The following is a 19,962-nucleotide window of genomic DNA, read 5'->3' on the forward strand; positions in this document are numbered from 1 at the left end:
AAAGCACATTCAGCAAATATTAAAATGCACAGCCGTTGTCTGCACTGACGGGGACCTTTGCAAAGCAAGGCCAGTGCGGTTGCTTCAATCTGACATAAACTGAGCTCTCTGAGCACATGCCCTGTCCTTGGAGCTTTTCCATTCTCGTCCTGCTGCTGAATCGGCAAACTGCATTCTCTGCCTCTGAAAAGAAGCTACACTCTCACGCTGATCATGCTGACGTCTGCCAGCGCATTCTGGAGCTCAACGGAGGTGCAGCCCCACTGCTATCTCGCTCACCACCGCGCCTGGCTGTGCACCAGGCGAGCACTGGTGAGCGACACCCACAGCAGGCTGCACTCGGGGCAGGTGACCAGGGACTGTGCACTTACGCATTGGTAAGTCTGTGTGCCTCAGCCGAAGGCCTTGGGTTAATTTATGAGGGGTACCCCTCCCCCGCAAACTGGAATGCCCCCCCCCAAATCTGTGTATTTAAATTTTATTATGAAACAACATGATCACCTTCAAAGTACTCTCTATTACACGTAAACCTGCAGTTTCATTCTTGGAAGCATTTTTCAAACTCATCTGTTGGGATGGCGGACAGCACCTCCCTTCTTCTTCAGCTCTTCTATGCCGTGAAGCTGCTGTCCTTTCATGTTTCTCTTCATTCAGAGAGGCAAAAAGAGGTCGCATGGAGCGAGTTCACGTGAGTGAAGTGTGTGGAGCAAGAGAGGCATGCTATTTTTGCCCCAAACTGGTGCACCAGATGGCTGTGTGAGCAGATACATTGTGTGGTGGCAAAACCAGTCCCCCATCTACCACAAATCAGGCCTTTACTGTCCCACACTGTTACACAATCTTTTCAGAACCTCTACGTAGGAAGTCTGATTAACACTCTGACCTGGTGGAAGAACTCGAAATGCAATACGAGTCAACACTTTCGTCCATTCAGGAAGTTGATGGAGCCCAGGACGAGGGCCGTCATCCTTTTTTGAAATGAGAAAACCGCTTGTACACTTGAGTCTTTCCCATAGGGCTGCCTTTGTAAGCTGTGTTCAACTTCACAAGTTTCTGAGCACGTTTCCCCTGAGCGGGAAGCAACATTGCAGTCTCACGTTCTTCTCTTAAATTGGCCACCACACAAAAAAAGGTTCAAGCAAAACTGCTTATATGAAAAAAACAACAAAAAACAAAAACTCACTGTGACCAGAGAGGACCTTTCCAGGCAATGCTACTGAGTGCACTAACTCAGAGCGAGTTGCTCGATGCTCGCCGAGAGAAAAAATGCGTACTCTGAAAGCTCCAACTTGGGTGGGGGGAGGTACCCCTTGTAGCTTCAGGCAATGAGATGATACAGAAAGTTAACTTTTCCTTGCCATTGTCTAACTTCAAACTTTCTTGTACCACAAACATACATGCTTTTGAAATATGGGAAATGCGTTGTTTTGAGCTAAAGAAGTAATTATCACATGTGCTAACACTTGCACAGCCTAGCCCTGGTGGTGCAGTGTATTACGTATCGGCTGCTAGCTGCAAGGTTCCTGGTTTAAACCCACCAGCTGCTCTGGTGGAGAAAGACGAGGCTGTCTGCTCCCATGGGATTCAGGGGCAGTGCTACCCTTCTCCTGCGGTGGCAAAGGGGTAAAGGTAAGAAGACGTTTGGGTAGAGCTGTGCCCAGAAGATCCTGTAAACAGAGTGGACCTGGGCTATGGGGCTCTCTCGAGGCCTCGGCGGCTCAGAAAGTGACTGCCAAACCCATCTTCTGGCACCCATGGGGTGTGGTGGGGGGCAGGAACCAGAACTTTGAACTGGTTGTCACAGCCCACAAAGTGACCTGAGATCCAAATTTTACAAGTTTGGGAAAAAAGTAGAATAGTAAGCAGAATGGAAGGGGAGACGGCGGGGGCATAGTGGGCCCCTATAGGAGGCTGGTTGATGGCCGGCACTCTGGAGAGTGGCACAGGGTCAAGGCAGCCTGGAGGACGGTCATCTCTGAGAGGCACAGCCTTGCACCTTCACAAATGAGTCTGGAAACCAGAGTTGCTAAGGAACACGAGGAGGATCACATCTCTGTAAGGGTGCTGATCCACAGGGACAACCCCACCCCATGGTGTCCCACACTTCTCAGATCCTGGTCATCCCGGGTCTGCTGTGATGGCCATGGCTCAACTGGGAAGAGCCCCTTGAACCTGTGCAGACACCAGCCCTTGGCTAGAGGTCCAGCCCCCTCCCTGCCTGAACTCCAGCCCTGCATGGGCAGCAGCAGCAGCAGGAGAGAAGCCTGGGTGCAAATCCTCAAGGACTATTGACACTTGTCTCAGTGCAAACCACACCACGAGGCTCTTCCAACGCAAATGACACTTATGTTGTTCAAAGGGAGTTATGAAACTCCCTTAAGAACCGGTCTTGGAATTATACAGTCAATTAATCACTTTGTATCTACACTGCTCAAAATAATGAGCCTGATCTGCTAGTTGTTAATCATTTTAGGCTCTGAATCCCGTTGGGCTTCTCAGAAAAAGGAAACAATCCTGAGGGCAGAAGCCCGAGCATGGTACGTGCCAGCAGCCGGGGTCCCAGAAGTGGACTGCGTGTGTGGCGTGGACACCAAGTGAGCACTGTGAGGACGCGTGCCCGTCAACAGTGACCGGGCATGGGGGTGGGGGTGGGCATCCGTGGAGGAAAGGTTTGAGAGTCCCTGCCCGGCTGCTCTCAGATGCCGCGACGGACCGCTCGGTTCTCGGCTCCCACTCACGATCAACAGACTTACAGATGGCACGCGGTAGGTGGCACAGCCTCCAAAGGAAGCAGACATATGACGTCAACTAGTTCCAGCTCCACTGCCAGTTAACTGGGCTTCTGTCTTGAAAGCGAGGTCCTAGTAAGAGACCACCTTTCTCACCATGTGCTGTTACCTGACAGGTAAATGAGACACCGTCCCCCCACCCCCCACGCCCTTAAGGACAGGTAACTAAGATGTTGATGCTCAAAGACAGGTGCGAGGGCACCAGATGTGAACAGTCCACTGCGGTGAAGAAAGGACTCCTCTCCTCATTTGATCCAGAAGCCCGTGCTGTCACAGAAGGTGTGACATGCTCACACCCCGTGCAGGAGAAGTGTCAGCCCCGTGGGGCACTCCAGCAAAATGCACCCCAGGGAGTTTCTGGTCTGGTCTCTGGGTCCCTCCGCTTCACACTCCGAGATGGCTCCCCGCAGCCCTCCAGCTTACCTGATGGGAATGATGTAGGAAAACAGGAGGAGGAACCGGAAGAGGTTGCGGTACCAAGGGCCCACGAAGCCCTGCAGGGTCACCATCACAGCCGAGAGGGCCACCAGGGCCAGGAAGAGTGCCTTGGTCAGCTGGTTGAGCTCGAGGTCCAACAGACCGATCTGGGGAGAGAGAGGCCACGTCATGGGAGGCACGGAGCCCACCTCCCCCATCCCCATCCTGGGTCCAGAAGCACCAGCCCCACAGTCGCCAGGCTACTTCTTGGATTGAGTCCTGACCCCAGGGAGGGTCCAGAGGGGCCGGCAGACTAAGCATACGGCCAGCATGTGTGCTCTGAGCAGGCTGCTCTCGAGGTGGGTGGGAGACATCCCCAAGGGCTCAATGGACACAGCAGCCAAGCCAGACAGGCAGGGGCCTCCCTGCCCACTCCGACCCAGGGCCCTCACAGTGACCACTAAGGCCCACAGCCTCTCCCCAGGGCACCTCGTGGCCATGGACTGACTCAATAGGTCTCAGCCAGGCCCACAATGAGGACAAACAACTTGTAATTTCTACTCCTTCAACTACTCCATAGTTTATGCTTGAATTATTGAGAAAAATAGGTTTTTGGATGAAAATGAAGAAAAATTAAGCTAGAGAAGTGGAGGCTGTGTCTGTGACAAAGGCGAGGAGGGCCAGATGAAGTCATTACTCAGGCAGTCAGGGAAAGAGACTCAATTACCTCCGGCCCCAGCCGCCTGCTCAGTGAGGCCAAGTGCACATTTTACTCTCTCCATCCAAATCCCATTAACAAGTGAGGGAGTGATTTAATCTGCCCTTCCAGAGCTGGTCTTTTTTGTCATAAAATAAAGCATCGCTGTCATCTTCCAAATGCATAACCAGTGCCTTGTGTGTTCTCGCAGCTGGACCCTCCAGAGCCTTGCAGTGGCAGGACACGCCGAGGGGGACTGCCGGGGCCACTGCACTCCCCAACCCTCCCAAACACAGGGGGGGCGGTGGTTGGAAGCGGCGGCTTGCTTGGAGATGACAGCTACATCGAAGGCCCCAAGTGACGCCCGGCACTAGAAAGATGTAAAGAGGTGGGACAGGCCACCTTCCTGGCGAAGAAATCCCCCCAGGAACATAGCTGTGTCCACGCACGTGCCCACATCTTCCGGGTCCCTGCTCATGCTAGCCACAGTGGGAAGCACTCGACGTGTGCCTTCGAGAAACCCAAGAGCCCACTCTCAGTTCCTGCCTTGACACATCCTCTCGGAAGAGCCCTCCAGGGTGCCCGAGGCACAAGGTGACCCCGCTGGACAGCGGTGCTCCATGTCAAACACCGGGAACTTTAAAGTCACCAACTCCATGACGAAGGTGGGCATTTTACTTTGTATGGGAATCTTTCTTTCTTAAAATAGCTTCTTCCCCCCGCGGCCAGGCCACACACCTTCTGCGGAGCTTGCCAGACCTTCTCTCAGAGAGTCTATTAGCAATCACGTAACATAATTAGGACGGTATAAGAAAAGGTAAATTAAGTATTCTACAAAGGCATATTCAACATCTATTGTCATTTCCTATAGTCATAAAGCAAATTTTCTTCTACTTGTCATAACATTTATTGTATTTGAAGTAACTGTGGTACCAAAATTAAATACGCTACTGGAAATGTTAATCTCCACGGGAAAATTTGTGCATAATGTCTAAGACAACCACAATAGTTTTGCAAAGGGGCTGTTCTAGGGTAATGAGCACAATAATTGCCTGTATAATCTAAAATGCTACTAATGGCAACCATCACAAACCCACTTAGCTCCTCTTTAATTTATGTACCAACTTTTAAATAGCTAATGGTTCTCCCTGAAATAATGGTTTGTGCCAACAATGAGGGGTAAATATGGTGTTCGTTCTCCTGCTTAATCAAGAAAAAAGCCAGGGAGGCTGTGGTGGTGGTGGTGGTATTCCTGCCAGCAAATGGAAACCTGACCTTCTCTTCCTAACAGTGCAGCAGCAACCTGTGTCCCCATTGAGCTAACCCTCCCTCCCAGAGGGTGGAGCCAAGAGCGCAGCTGCCTGGGTCTGATGCTAGGCATCCGCAGGCACCCAGTAAGGCTGCCCCCATGTGGCACCAGCCTGGCAGAGTGTGAGCATGTTTGCTTACTGTTCTCTTGGCTCACCTGCCCTTGCTTGTTAGAGAGAGGAGTTAAAACAAGGATCTACATGTGACCCCCTCCTCCCTGTGGGACGGACAACAGAAAAGTGGGTGAAGGGAGATGTCCGACAGGTCAAATATGACAAAATAATACTTTATAAATTATCAAGGGTTCATGAGGGAGGGTGGGGGAAAAATGAGGACTTGATGCCAGGGGTTAAGTGGAGAGCAAACGTTTTGAGAATAATGAGGGCAATGAGTGTACAGATGTGCTTTACACAATTGATGTATGAATGGATTTTGATAAGAGTTCTCTGAGCCCCTAATAAAACGATTAAAAAAAATCTCCAAGAACCCATCTCAGCTCTACGTATGAATTTAAATGTGTCCTGTTTTCTCCCTACAAAGATATCCCGATTTTGAAAGACAGGCGAGGGCCTCGATCTAATCATGAGCGCACCCTCGTAGCTCTGGAATGGAAGGACCCCCTGATCACTCCCCCCCCCCCAACCTCCACCCCCCAATGCTCAGTGACCCCCCAGTACATGCTGTCCTCTGGAGTCTGGGTTCTGACTACAAGACTGTACTTGGCCTCTCTGAATTCCTGGTACAAACACCTACTTGTAATAAACCCCCCCCGGACGTGAGTTAAAAATATGAGCTCCTCCTTGCACTTCCGTATTTCAGACCAATGACGCTTCCCGAATCTTGGGGCAAGACTGGATTCAACCTAGAGTTCTCCTGCAAAGCATCTGTTTTCACAAGGGAAGCGGTGAGGGCTCTCCTCTCCCTGGGGGTCTGGTCCCTCGCTTGTGAGCAGGGCGGCCAGCATGGCCACACCTCAGGAAGCACTGGGATGGGGGAGCAGTCCTGCTAGCCGTGACAGGCCACTCTCCCTGAGCCGGTGCTTTCAAAGCTTCCTATGGAGGTGTCAGCGTGTCGACTCCTGATGTGACAATACATGACCTTGACTCTTATCACAGACACTTCAAAGCTGATGGTGGTGGATCTTTCCTCATCCAGTTTTACCCACCAACAAATGCTGCCCAACTCAAGCACACTCAGTCACTGTTGGGAAGGTTGTTACTCAACAGCTTAAGATTCTGCACCACGGGTGAGCTATGCCAAGTACTCTACTGCAGACGGCATTATTATAGGATGAACTAACTGTACCAGGTGCGCCATTACATAGGATGCTGCTGTGCTAGGTATACGACAGCATAGGATGGGTACTGATGTAGCAAGCACTCTCTTGCATAGGCTATTAATGCTCTCCCGGGTACTGTTACACAGGGCTACATTATTTCTGCACCAAGTCCTCTCGCATAAATGATATTACTACTGTCTCAGACACTCTGTATCACTACTGTACTGAGCTGTACTAGACATGCTACAGCATAGGGTGGATACTGATGTAGCAAGTACTCTCTTGCATAGGCTATTGCTACTCTACTGGGGACTCGACTACACAGGATACTACTGCTGTACTAGGCACTCTGTTACATAGGATATATTACTACTGCACTGAGTACTCTTTTGCATAGGACATTACTACTGTGCCAGGTAATGTATCAGGTTTCACAGGATACATTACTACTGTACCAGGCACTCCGTTACACAGGCTGTGTTACTACTACACCAGGTACTCTATGGCATAGAATGAGCTGTATGAGGTGCTCTAGTACATAGTATGTGCTGTACCAGATACTCTACAGCATAGGATGTTACTGTGCTGTGTACTCCATTACATAGGATATGCTGAACCAGGTACTCGGATGTTACTGCCCTGAGTACTCTACAGTATACGACGTTACTATACAGGTACCGTTGTTGTTCACAATGGTAGCACCAGTTACACAGGATGTACCAGGTATTCTATGGTATAGGATGTTACTGGATGGGTACTATATTAGGTAGGATGTGCTTGCTGCACTCGGTTCTCCATTAGGTAAGATGTGACTATAGTAGGCAGTCTTAAGGCAGAAGATGTTACCGGATCCCGTACTCCATTAGGTAGGATTTGCTGTACCAGGTATTAAATTACACAGGACGCTACTCTTTCAGGTATTCCATTTCATAGGATGCTAATGTACCAGGTACTTTAGGGCACAGGTTGCTACTTGTACTGAGTACTAGATTACATAGCACGTGCTGTCCCAGGTACTCCATGACAAAGGATGATGCTGTGCCAGGTAAAAGATGACATAGCATGTGCTGCACAAGTATTCCACTACACACATCACTGTACCAGCTACTCCATGGCACAGGCTATTACTGTCCTAGGTCCCCCATTGCACACGCAGGATGCTGCTGTTGTGGGCACCCCATGACATTAGATGTTATTCTACCAGGTACTCCATGGACTGTTCCTGCAGCAGGTCCTCTGATAGAGGATGTTATTATACAGTTAATCTGTAACAGAGGCTGCTGCTGCACCAGGTACTCTATGATATAAAATGGTGCTGTACCCTGTACTCTCTTACATAGGATGTTACTCTGTGGCACAGGATGCTGCTGTGCCAGGCTTCCGAATACATCCTTGTATGTTAAACAGCTTGGAAGCAAAAGTTGCTTAGTATATTTTTATTAAACAAACAACCAAACGACAATTCCCTACAGGGGTAGGTCAGACTTGCCTCCGCACTGCTGAGGTATGCAGGAAGGACACGGGGCGTGGCATCCAACCTGACATTCTATCCCTTCAGGATCCCTTTGGGGGCACCACTGTCAGCTGCCCCTCAGTGACCTCGTGCCCGTGGCTGAGATACCGCCACGCCCACCCCTTGCAGGTGTGTGACTTGTTGGGTCTGGAGAGGGCATGGGGAGTGCAGACCAAGGAGGCCTCTCTCTGATGAGCCGGATCCAAGACAGATGAGCAGCGGGCAGGAGGCGGCGGCTGTGTGCACCAGAGGTGAAAGCCGCACAGCCATGGGGACATGCAGGCACGTGTGTGTTCACAGAGGGAAGATGGGAGTTCCCAAACTCAGTGCTCACTCTGTGCTCTGAGGGGCGCAGCCTGGGATGCAGGGTCCAGCCTTGGTCTTTATAAAGGGATAACGGAAACTTCAAAGTCAAGCACGGCGAGTCAAAAATAAGTGATCAGTCAAAATATGTTCCTTTGAACAGTGACTCGGATGAGCTCACATGTTGACCGCAGCGAGCTGGCAGGTGGAAGCGCCAGCAGGCAGCACGGGCCCGGTGGGCGCGAGGGAGCTCTACTCTCTGGCTCGCGTGGGGTCGCCTTGCTCTGTGGTCAGCCCAATTCTAACGGAGTCACTGTCTCTGTACACAGCGCACAGCGAGCCTGCTGCGCCTGGAAAACACCCCAACCGAGGAGGACATGAGGAATACCATCAGGCCCGGGCGACAAATTAGCACTGTGTGTTATGACGAGCTTCATGGTCGGTGACTCGTCTTTGTCATACAAAAATGCCTTTGTCATTTGAAAAGAGGCAAAATAATGTAAAAGTGATTTGGGAAGGAGATCTGTATCCTCTACACAAGAAGTGACATTAAGGGTCAGCACCAGATCCAAGAAAAGCCAACAACTTTCTCGTGCACGTGAGTCTGGGTCATACTTTACAAAGGCCCTTGTGGCTCATTTCAACATCAGGGAAAGGAGGCCAGGGGGCAACTGGGACCCGGTGCCCAGGTGCCATGCTGGGGCTCGGCCAGCAGAGGGGGCACACGCTCGGCACTTGCCTTCCCCTGCAGTTTCTCTAGCAGCCAGCTCTGGCAGGGGAGAGGGGAACCTCTAAGTGAGCCAACTGAATGAATGCTCTGGCCTTTTCAGCAACAAAGGCAGGCACCCCACATGTCTGTCTGTCTGTCATAAAGTCCATGTCAATATTTACAGCCTGTACATTTCCTGAATAAACCAAACTCACTCATCCCATACGAAGCCCCATCTTCAAGGCAGGATACATAAACATCATAGGCCGTAGCAGTGGTGTCAGAGGGTGAAAGAATCAGACGTCTCCTTGACCCAGAACTAAAGCCGCAGGAAGCGCCACCTCCCACACATCCTCCAGAGGCCTGCACACAGTTGAGGGCGACCCCTCCTGCTCCTCTAGAATGGTCTTGAGTGGGGACCACAACACAGTGTGTGAAGGTACAAGGCCGGGACGGGCAAGATCAAGTTTCCCCAGGAATTCCCACCGGAAGCCCTGCTGCCCTCGCTGAGCAGACCGCTGCCCTGGGAGGCAGTCCTTAGAGCAGCTTTTCTGGATGCAGTTTGCAATGTTCTTAAAGTTTCTCCTGGCAAAGCCCCATGACTGCCCGTGTCCTCTTAGAAAGCCTGCAGCTGACCCCGTGGGGTCCCCAAAAACCTTCTGTGTTGATCGGTCTGCCTGAGCTTTATGTGGCCCAGGGAGTCCCCCAGAATCATTGGTTTCTAAAGACGCCGTTCGGAGACTAAGACACGTATTGGGGGGGGGGGGAATCAGAGACTGCAGACACCTGCTTTCTGTGTGACAAAGCAGTGCCTGTGTGAAGGGGACCCCAGGAGCCACAGTGTGACTCACCTACACGTCAGGCAAAGGCTGTTTGAAGACGCTGAATTGGGAAAAACGTGTCCTCCTATCAATGGTTTCAGAACCTGAATAAATCTATCATATTCTTTTCTTACCAATGAAAAACGCTATCCATTCGAACTGGTTTTGCCAAGACTACCCGCCAGCAGTCTAATTACTCCAGAGACCCATGGACCCAGTGCATTCCACACGGTGGGACTGAGATTTGTGGTCGAGGGCGAGCTCTCAAGGCCCCTGCAGGGAGGAGCGTTCATCTGAAAGTCCTCCCCTCTCACAGCGATGTCACACATTGGGGGAGGGACAGGGACAGCTCCTCTGAAAAGGCAGCCAAGCCTCCCTGGCTGGCTTGCTCTCAGGGCCCCCTCCTTGGAGCATGAGGAACGGTTCTTCCAGCAACAGCAGTGGAAGGTGCTGCTTGGGTTTCACAAGCCAGGCTCTTGGATCCTGGCGCCTCAGCACACATATGGGCAGGTGAGCAGGACGGCTGGGGCACACACGTGTGCCCGAGAATGTGTCTTGGGTATTCAGCAGGTGTCTCATTTAAGACATGCTCCCATCTTTTACGCAGTACTCAAAATGGGGCTCCGAGGCTGGTTTGGGGTCACTACCAGACCTGGGCTCACTGCCCCATTTTCAGGGAGCACCTAGACTTCATGCGCTAGGGTTTCAACCCCCCCCCCCATGTTAGCCCCACCTCAGACTGGGCTGGTGTTCAACCAGCACCACCACAGAAGCAGAGATGCCAGACCTTCCTCCTGTGATGCTGCTGGTGGTGGTGGGGGGCACTCAACCTTGCCATTGTGCCACCACCAGGGACCGTGGGCACACTTGAACTGTGGGAAGTGGGGGATGGGACAGGATTCACACACCTTTCCACCCGCCTCTTAAAGAAGGGCTGGCTATGTTTCACGAGTGACCGAGAGCGTCAGGTTCACAGTGGAGAGGTCCCAGGCCGTGTGACAAGTCCACACCCATGCTGCAATCCGGCACCCCCTCAGAGGCTGCACGAGGCCTCTTACTACATGTGGCCACAAACGTGGGTCTCTCACAAAGCTGCTGGACTCCTGACGTCGCCATTCATGAAAGGCTTCTTTAAGTGCTGAACAGAGCGGCAAAGGTGCTCGCTCTGAGCCACAGGGTCTTAGAAGGAAACAAAAGATGACCAACTCATTGGGAGATCTGCTCAGCAGGTAGGCTAGCCCATACATGCTCACCGCCCTCATGGTCTGCGGCTGCTACTGGGGCTGGCCCTGTGCCGAGGGCCCAGGACAGACTCACTCGGCTTGGCACAGCCACCATGCCCAGTGCCTGGGAATACCACCACATGTTGGAGCTGTATGAGTAAATATTTACCACCATCCCAAACGAGAGCCACTACCATCGCTGTTTTTGTATCACTTTCCCATGTAATTAGTTAGCGGACCCATGTAACACATGACCAGGTAGCATGTGACCCTTGTACAGTACAGACACCTGTGGCAAACATTTAGCATGATTATCCTCTCGTGGGAGATGACCAACTCGGCGTCTGCCAACAGTGGACGTGAACACCACGGCGACTGTGCAGGGGCTCCTCCTGCACACTGGACGGCACCTAGTGGCATCACCTCCCCCACCCCTGCAGAATGACTCTGCCCAGAAGGGCACAGCAGGGTAAGGTAGCCAGCCACAAACCACCAGGTGATGCCCAGTCAGCCTTCTGCCTTATAAGATGGCAGAGAGAGAAGAAAGCAGGCAAGTCCTGCCACCAGGCTGCTCTCTCCCTGCCACGTTGTGAGCTCACTGCCCGTGTGTTTCATCAATGCCATTTCACCTATGGTTCTGATGGGGCACAATTTTCATTTTTGCTTTATAGGGCAATGGGATGTAGCAGATTTGCTGACAATGTAAATGATATGGGGAGATGGGTAAATAAACGTTTAATCTTGCCTAACCACCCTTTTGTTATTAAAAATGTCTACGTGGAAGCTTTGTTACTGATATCCTGGCCAAATGTGGCAGGTTCTCCAGCCTCTGAGTTCGGGGCTGGCTTTCTGTCTGCAAAGGCGCTTTCTGAGCCGCCTCGCACTTAATGGTCTGTAAGAATCCCAGAGTTGGGAATTGTGCGGAAAGTTGCCCAGATTGACAGCTGAAGTGAAAAGGTCTGTATTAATTTCCAAATAAAGAAATGCATGGAGTGGTATTTCACAATGATTATACTCCAAAGTACCAATTAGAACGCATCAGAAACTAGAGCAAGTTGACACTCTACAATAAAGCAAATAATTTCCAGTTGGAGGGGCAGAAAATGTTAATATGCGATGTTCAAGACGACGAGAATCTTTGTAAAAGGAAGTCGCTAATAAGGTTTAATGATGCATGTCAGGAAGCCACAGTATGTAGGGAAACACAGCTGGCTTCATTTTGTAAACTGTTTGATATACACATCTTTCTAGTTCATGACTATCAGCTGTGCAGTGCCACAGGGGACAGTTTAGCCTGCAAACCAGGAGCTGCTGCTGCTCCTCTAAATTACAAGTAAAATACATTAATATGATGCGGCGCTATCGGCGAGTGCCCTGACTTGCTCGGTGGCTCCCACTCGGATGAGTTGGGTTGTCCTTGAGACTCGGGAGTGGGCAGCGGGCTCGATGGCTATAGACCCCAGAGCAACAGCACTGTGCACACATGCGCTGATGACCCTCCCCAAAAGGGCACAGTAATACGAGTGAGCTCCCCATGTGCTACCCCCTACACCCAGAGGGCAGGAGCCATTGTCCTGGTCGGGGGGGGGGGGGGTGGTGCTGCAGAGTGCAGGTGACAGCAATTAGCAGCTACCGACAGGAACACTGGGCAGCTGTACTAGGGGGCAGCTAAGGGTCACTGCAGCCAGGAGCCCCCACAAGGAAGCCCTGTGCTAGGCAGCCGCATGTACACACCCGACCCACTCAGCTGCCAGAAACTGGCAGCTAGGGCCCAGCGGGACATCGATGGCAAGCGGGCACCCACACAGTCCGCACATCGGGAGGCAGGGCTGCCCTCGAGAAAGGAGTAAAAGGCTGGGTCATTAGTGAGCTGTCTCAGGGCAACAGACTGTCAACAGGTCCCAGCTGGGTGGGTGGGATGCTGCTGACTGCTGAGAGAGAAACCCAGGCGGCCTTGGGGGTGACTCCTGCAAGTGGCTTGAGGTGCTTCAGCAACGGCCACTAGCTTCAGGAAGCAGGGTAGCCCAGGCATAGCTCTCTAAGCCCTGCAAGCCAGGGGGGCTGGTGAGGCTGTGCACTAGACTACACTGCACCGTGGAGGAAAAGGAGGGAAGGAATCACTGATCTGAAGGCTAACCTGTGCCCTGTAGTGCAGATGGTAGAGTCAGAATGCTACCGGCTGCCGGGGGCCAGGGAGCCAGGGGAAGCCAGCATCCTGGGCCCTCCCTGCACAGCTCCACACCAGCATGCCCATAGGCACAAAGAACCCCGAGATGGTGTCCTTTGTGGTTTAAATATGGATAGCTGAACTGGTCCCTGGGCACCATTCCCCTGAGCCCTAGGGCCCTAGAGAAATGCATGCCCAAGAACTATGCCTCAGTTTCTCCTGATGCTCTGACAAACTCCACCTTCAAACATGCTGGCAACCTACTCAATTCAGCTCCTGACATAAATACTCGTCAAGTCTTCTTTATTTACTGTGTCTTCTTTGACTCTTCTTATTGAAACCATGGGGCTTGCTCACCGGGCATCAATGACTTCGCTTTGGAATAAAGTTGCAGAATCATGAAACTATCAACTGCACTAACTCGAAAGACTTCTTAGAAACGCACATGGCTGGTGAACTCAGGTCCAAGCTACAAATGAACAGGTGTTAACACTGGGCCCCTTCCAGAGCGGCAAGTGAGGGCAACACCGTGCTTGTAAGAAGATGGGCAGGCAGGTTTGGAGGGCCACTGTCACTAGCCTTTACTCCAGTGCAGCACAGAGTCCCCAGTCGAGTGAGTTAATCTCACTGGTTGGGCCCTGGCACCCCTCCTGATATGAATGCGCCCAATCCCGTGTGAAACAAACTAGACCGAGCACTGCAAAGGCCACACAGCTGGGGTTCCAGCCCCGGGGACTTGCTTTCTTTCTGCCAAAAAAACGAGCCTGGAAGCAGTCCTCAGAGCTGCTCTGCTCGGGTGCCCGAGGCTCACTGGTTGAAGGTGTGAGCAGGCAAGTGTGAGGCCCTCCGAGCCACGGTGGGCAGGCCCCAGGCCCCAGCCTAAGGAATGGCCACGGTGCAGATGAAGGCCGGATGAGACCTGGGGCAGTCGCTTTCCTGAGACGGGTTGGAATTAGAAACATATTAAGAGGATCCATCATGAAAACTATCTTCTCTACAGCCTGTGTTTCAGACTATGCCTGTATCTCAAGGCTATGAAACAATCTATCATTGTCACACAAAAAACTTGACTTTAACTTAAAAAAAATTGTTGCTTGAATGACTACATATTCTGCCCAAACAAAATAAATCCTTCTCCAAATTGCTCACTTCGCAGGTAAGCAACCCTCCTGTGCAGTTACCTGTCACACTTCCTGTCCTTCCTCTGTCTCTGCATCTCAAAGTGGGGCGGGGCCATCAGGCTCACAGCCTGTGTCCCCAGACAAGCAAGACTTCCTGCTACTCACCCCTGAGAGTCACAACAACCCTGAGGCTGCGCCCTTGGCCTCGCCTCACAAACCTACTCATTTAACCCAGAGTCACAAGGTGGGGGACCACGCTTCTTCCAGAGTAAACAGGTGGGGGAAAGGCATGATGGAGAGCAGTTCTCACAGCCTCAAGGGAAGGACTCACAGAGCATACAACATGTAAACAGCTCTTGGCTTTGAACCAGTGGAGCCTCTGTTAGGAATTTTGATTTTCTCAGACTGATGAAGCTGCCCGGGCAGGTCACCAGGTCTTCCCTCCTGCGGGCTGCCGGCTGCAGGGTGCGTTGAGGAGGCCAACCTCTCCCCCGCATGCCCCACTGAGATTAGTGCTGAGGCGTGCGAGGGCGGGCTGCTAGTGGCAGGTTCCCACCCGGCCAGGCCTTGCATGCCGTGCCTCAACAGTATGAGTAACAGCTACCCGGGAAGGCATTCCAAGGACTCTGCAGCAGGAGCTCTCTTGGGAACGCACGTTTATATGCAAAAATATTCTGTTACTCCAGAAGGCACAAAGGAGGACGGGGTGAGGGGTACTGTGTTTGTGCACCAGACCACAGATATTTTCATGTAATATCTTAATAAGACAGCACAGCATTTTAAATATCAATAAACTCTCTTGAAAAAAAAGACAGCTATTCTCCAGAACGACCTAGAGAATTCCCCTTGCCAAGTTCACCACAGCTGTGTCTGCTCCGCCCCACGATTGGCAGCCGGCTCCGGGAGTAGCAGCAGCTCTAAGGCACACCGGGGCGCACATCACCTGGCCCCCTCCCTGAGCCTCCCCACCCATCTTTTCTCGAGAAACACAATCAATAGCCCCGAGGAATTACAGCAACGGCTGGGGGCAATCTGTGTGATCATTCCATCCTTGATGTTCCTGCTCTGAGCAACTTATTATTATGAATGGCGTGGAAATGGCAACCTGTCACCATTGATTTCTCCAGGACCTCCTGTCAGATCGGCTCCCTCTTAAATGCAGTCAGGTGTCATCGTATGAAATGCGTCTGGGGCTGGGGTTTATAAAACGCTCTGTAACTGAAGCTGCTGGCTTTGTCATCTAACTGCCAGCACACGGCACTCTGAAGGCAAGTGCCCAGGCACAAGAAACTCTGACCGGCTCCCAGCGTCACCGTGAGTGTGCACCGTGAGAAAGCCCCAGAGTGTGCAGACAGCAAACCTCCCGAGCTCTTCTTCCCCTGGAGTGCTCCCCACCTGTGGGAACACGGGGCCAGTCTACAAGACTGACCGTGTCCACTGAATTCCGCTAGAGCTCAGGTCAATTCTCTATACACTGTTCTAACCTGAGGTCACCCTGAGGAGAGAAAGCAGGAGACAGAGGCTGGGGGTCCTTAACCCTGAGAGGCCAGATGCGGCCTCAGGTGAGAAGCAAGTAGTGCCAGGCATCTGGGATCCTCACACCGCCAGGTTTAAAGATACTCCTGCAGCAACCAGTGACACTGGCTAACTTCTCAGCTCTCCTCAGAGGGTAGGGGGCAGGGGCTTGGGGTGGGGAATAGTTTAAAATATAGCAGCCTCAGGGGGTCCCAACCTACAGGGACTGGAGGCCCAGAGCTGGTAAGGTGTGAACAGGCTGGCAGACACTGGAGCGGGTGATGGTCTTAGAGCCCAGGCATCTCAGGTAGGTGGCACAAGGGCAGGTGCAACAGAGGTCAAAGGTCATGCCCACAGGCCCCTAAAACCTAGCCCACAGTCCCTGGTGTGCATCAGGCCCTCTGTCTGCAAGGTTCATGGGAAAAGTAGCTTACAGGAAAACATCACCAATCCAGTACCCCTCAGCAATGCAATGATCGGGGTTATACCTCTACCACCCCGAGCACCAGCTACTCTGACCACAACCCACCACCCTCACCCACAGCCACCATGACTACAAAGACACCATCCCCAGGAAGAGCCTCTGTGGATGTAACTGCCTTCCTTCCCTGCGGGTGGCCCCTCCGCAGTGCCTCTGGTATCTTACAGCACACAGGAAAACGCTCCCACCACCTCCTCCGTTACTGTGTCCTCGGGAAACTTTGGAAGCACACTCAGATTTGCCAATCTAAAAGTACACTGTACGAGATCGATAAGGAATCAAGACACATCAAACTGTTAAGTGTCTTCTTACAAAGAAATTACTAGGTAAGACCACATGTGAAATGACAATAGCTTTGCCTTCATATACTGTCTACAGCGGGAGCGAGAAGACACAAGTTTTTAAAATAAGGCATTTGGCTTCCATATGTTGCACAAAAGTTTGGAATTTGGGCTACTCTAGACTAGTCACTATACCAAAAAGAATTAGCCAGCATTCAACCATTTCAGGAGGTGGCCTAGGATTGAGAACCAATGGTGCTGCAGGAAGAAGCTCAAGCTGCAATGAAGCATGACTCAGAAACAAGGCTCCACGAAGGGATGGGATACCTACGAGAATGTTTCAACAAGCTCAGCGGCACTGGAAGCACTCACGCGTCTATGCCAGGCCATCTGGAAAGATGGCTACTGGGCCAGCTGACTAGAAGAGGTCCAAATTTGTACCCATTCCAAGGAAGGTGACCCAACAGAATGTAGAAATTATAGAATATCAATAATATCCCATGCAAGTAAAATGTTGCTGAGGATCATCCAACAACGGCGGCAGCAGTACATGGACAGGGAGCTGCCAGAGGTCCAGGCCAGATTCGGAAGAGGACATGGAACAATGGATCTCATTGATCATGTCAGATGGATCTTGGCTGAAAGAGTACCAGAAAGATGTTTACTTGTGTTCTGATTATGCAAAGGCATTAGACTGTGTGGATCATCACAGACTATACAGATAACCTTAAATAGAATGGACATTCCAGAACAATACATTGTGCTCATGCAGAACCTATACATGGACCAAGAGGCAGTTGTACGAACAGAACAAGGGCAAACTACATGGTTTACAATCAGGAAAAGCATTCAGCAGGGATCGCGGTTGTGTCTTCTCATCGTACTTATTCAGTCTGTATGCTCAACGAGGCCTCAGGGAAGCTGGACCATACGAAGAGGAAAATGGCAATGAGAACTGGAGCAGACTCATGAACAACCTGCACTACACAGAGGACACAGCCTGGCTTGCTGAGAGTGAGGAGGGCTTGAAGCACCTGCTGATGACTCTCTAAAATCGAAGCTTCAGTATGGATGACAATTCAATGTCAAGAAGACCAAAATCCTCACAATGGGACCCATCGGTAACAACACAAAAAGTGGAGAAAAGACTGAAAGTGCCAAGGATTTCGTTTGCTTGGATCTACAACCAGTGCTCACAGAAGCAGCGGTCTAGAGATGCAGCGGTCTAGAGATGCATCGGATAGATGTGCTGGACAAAACCTACGACAAGTGTTGAAAAACAGAGAGGTTACTTTGGAGACTAAAGTGCTGCACCAAGCTACAGTATGTTGATTACCTCATTTGAATGTGCAAGTTGGACAAGAATAAGGAAGACTGAAGAAGAATTAACATGTTTGAATTATGGTGCTGGCCAAGAATATTCACAGTACCTGCGTACTGCCCAAAGAGCAAATGAATCTTTTCTTGGAAGAAAGACAACCAGAATGCTCCTTAGAGGCAAGGGGGATGAGACTTTGTCTCACGCACTTTGGACATGCTGTCAGGAGAGACCAGCCCCTGGCAGTGGCAAAGAGGACGGTCCTTGACAAGATGGTTAGAAAGCAAACTCACCAACAACTGGGAGGATGGCGGAGCACGAGGCAGTGTTGGTGCTGCTGTGCAGTTGTTTGCTCGCTGTCAGAACTGCCTCGATGGCACCCACTAACAACAGAACGATCGGATACCAAACCCACTGCCAGCGCGGAGTGGTGGATGTAGGAAGTCCCATTGCCCACACACTCGGGGGCTGCTGAGCTTGAGGATCGCAGCCCACACCTAGTCCTCTCCCCGCAGAGCTCCTATCAAGAGGTCGGTTGTGGCCTCTGTCAACAGCTCATCCTTACTGTGGAATGAAAGTCTTCCCGCCAGTCTTTGCCCCCAAAGTCACAACCTGGAATTCCACGAGTGTTCCCCCACAAAGTCCCTCCTGGAATTGCTGTCTGACCACCATTTTCTGTGCTTCTCCTTTCCAGAAACCGTGGCCCCAGACCATCTTCAACGTGGTCTGCGGGGCCTCGTGCTCCCTGTGGGGGAACTCGTGCTCTTCAGATTTCTCCACCCCCAGCCAGCATCCCACCCACTCCTCCTCTGCTGGCGTTTTGGGTTCCTGAAGGCTGCCCATGTTCCACAGGCTTCCGGCTGCTTCTACGGTACACCCCGGTCCTTACCAGTTAAGTCCTACATTGTTCCGCTGTCGAGGGGTCTACACCAGTGGACTGAAACTCTCCGAGGTGCTCTCAAGAGCTGCCTCAAGCCACACCGCATCCTTCATCTACTGCACTGCCTCAACTGGCCGCAACGTTGATGGTGCAGCCCTTCCAGACCCCCACTGTAATTTTGCAAACGCGAGTCATCCTCCTATGAACACTTCTGTGACGGTGGAACAAAAGCACATGCACACGGTCCCAGTCTACCCCTAGCCAGGCACCCATTCACCTGGCTCCCCCTACAGGGTGCACCCACCTCCCCCAGCCCCCATAGGGAGATGGTGACCCACACATACAGGGCACCCATCACATCCACATCTCCCTTGGTCCCACTCATCACCTTCTTCAAACCCCACAAGGAACACCTGTGCAGCCCCAGGATACTGCCCCGGCCCGCCCCCCGGCCTCCCCACTGAGATGCCACCAGAGACAACAGGTGAGATTACAGCTCAGGCCCTCCAGTCAGACAGGGTGAACACTGCAGGGAGGGCCCAAGGGTCAAGGCCAACAGTGCTGGCAGAGTGAGCCCACGGGTGCTGGTAAGAAAGGGATGATGCCAAGGTGTGCACACACGTGTGAGTGTGACAGAGCAGAGCAACTGACTGCTGAAAACATTTTCAACCTAGTCTCCAACTGTGACCTTCCTCAGACACCACCACCAATGTCACGCCACGTGCTCCCTCTGCAAGTGCTCCCATGCACGCACACACAAGTGAGAAGATGAAGAACAGACATGTGCGAGGAGCTATGGACAGGGCTTCTAATCATCTGTTAGGAGCTTCAGAATGTATGTGCCAAGAAGCCTGACTCTAGGGCAGGAATACAGCCTCACAGCCACAGAGCCCGCGTGCGGCCGGGCAGGCCCGTCCTCTCTAGCTGCGCAAGTCCATGTCCAGGGCTCAGGGCCACAGGTGAGCGGCGTTCTGGGGACATCCCTCAGCAGCCCTGCAGATGGCCCGACCCGCTCCAAGGTCCCCATCAACCCCCACAACTAGCTCCACATGCTGTTCCAAACAGAATACATCTCTTCCTAAAAAGCTCTCTTGCCCAGAATTGTTTCACTCCTGGCAATCTGTAATGAAATTTGCTGTA

General features: G+C 51.9%; 1 protein-coding gene across 6 annotated transcripts in view; it reads right to left on the reverse strand.

The window, feature by feature from the left end:
• ATP9B (ATPase phospholipid transporting 9B (putative)) overlaps positions 1-19,962 on the reverse strand; it is a 124,817-nt gene that overhangs the window by 35,904 nt on the left and 68,951 nt on the right. For all 6 annotated transcript variants that reach the window (XM_075533098.1, XM_075533100.1, XM_075533099.1 and 3 more), the window contains exon 12: positions 3,213-3,373. In XM_075533098.1, the coding sequence (XP_075389213.1) occupies positions 3,213-3,373 (161 nt within the window). The remainder of the gene's footprint in view (positions 1-3,212; positions 3,374-19,962) is intronic.

This window comes from Tenrec ecaudatus, chromosome 15 (assembly GCF_050624435.1).
Source record: "Tenrec ecaudatus isolate mTenEca1 chromosome 15, mTenEca1.hap1, whole genome shotgun sequence".
NCBI lineage: Eukaryota > Metazoa > Chordata > Mammalia > Afrosoricida > Tenrecidae > Tenrec > Tenrec ecaudatus.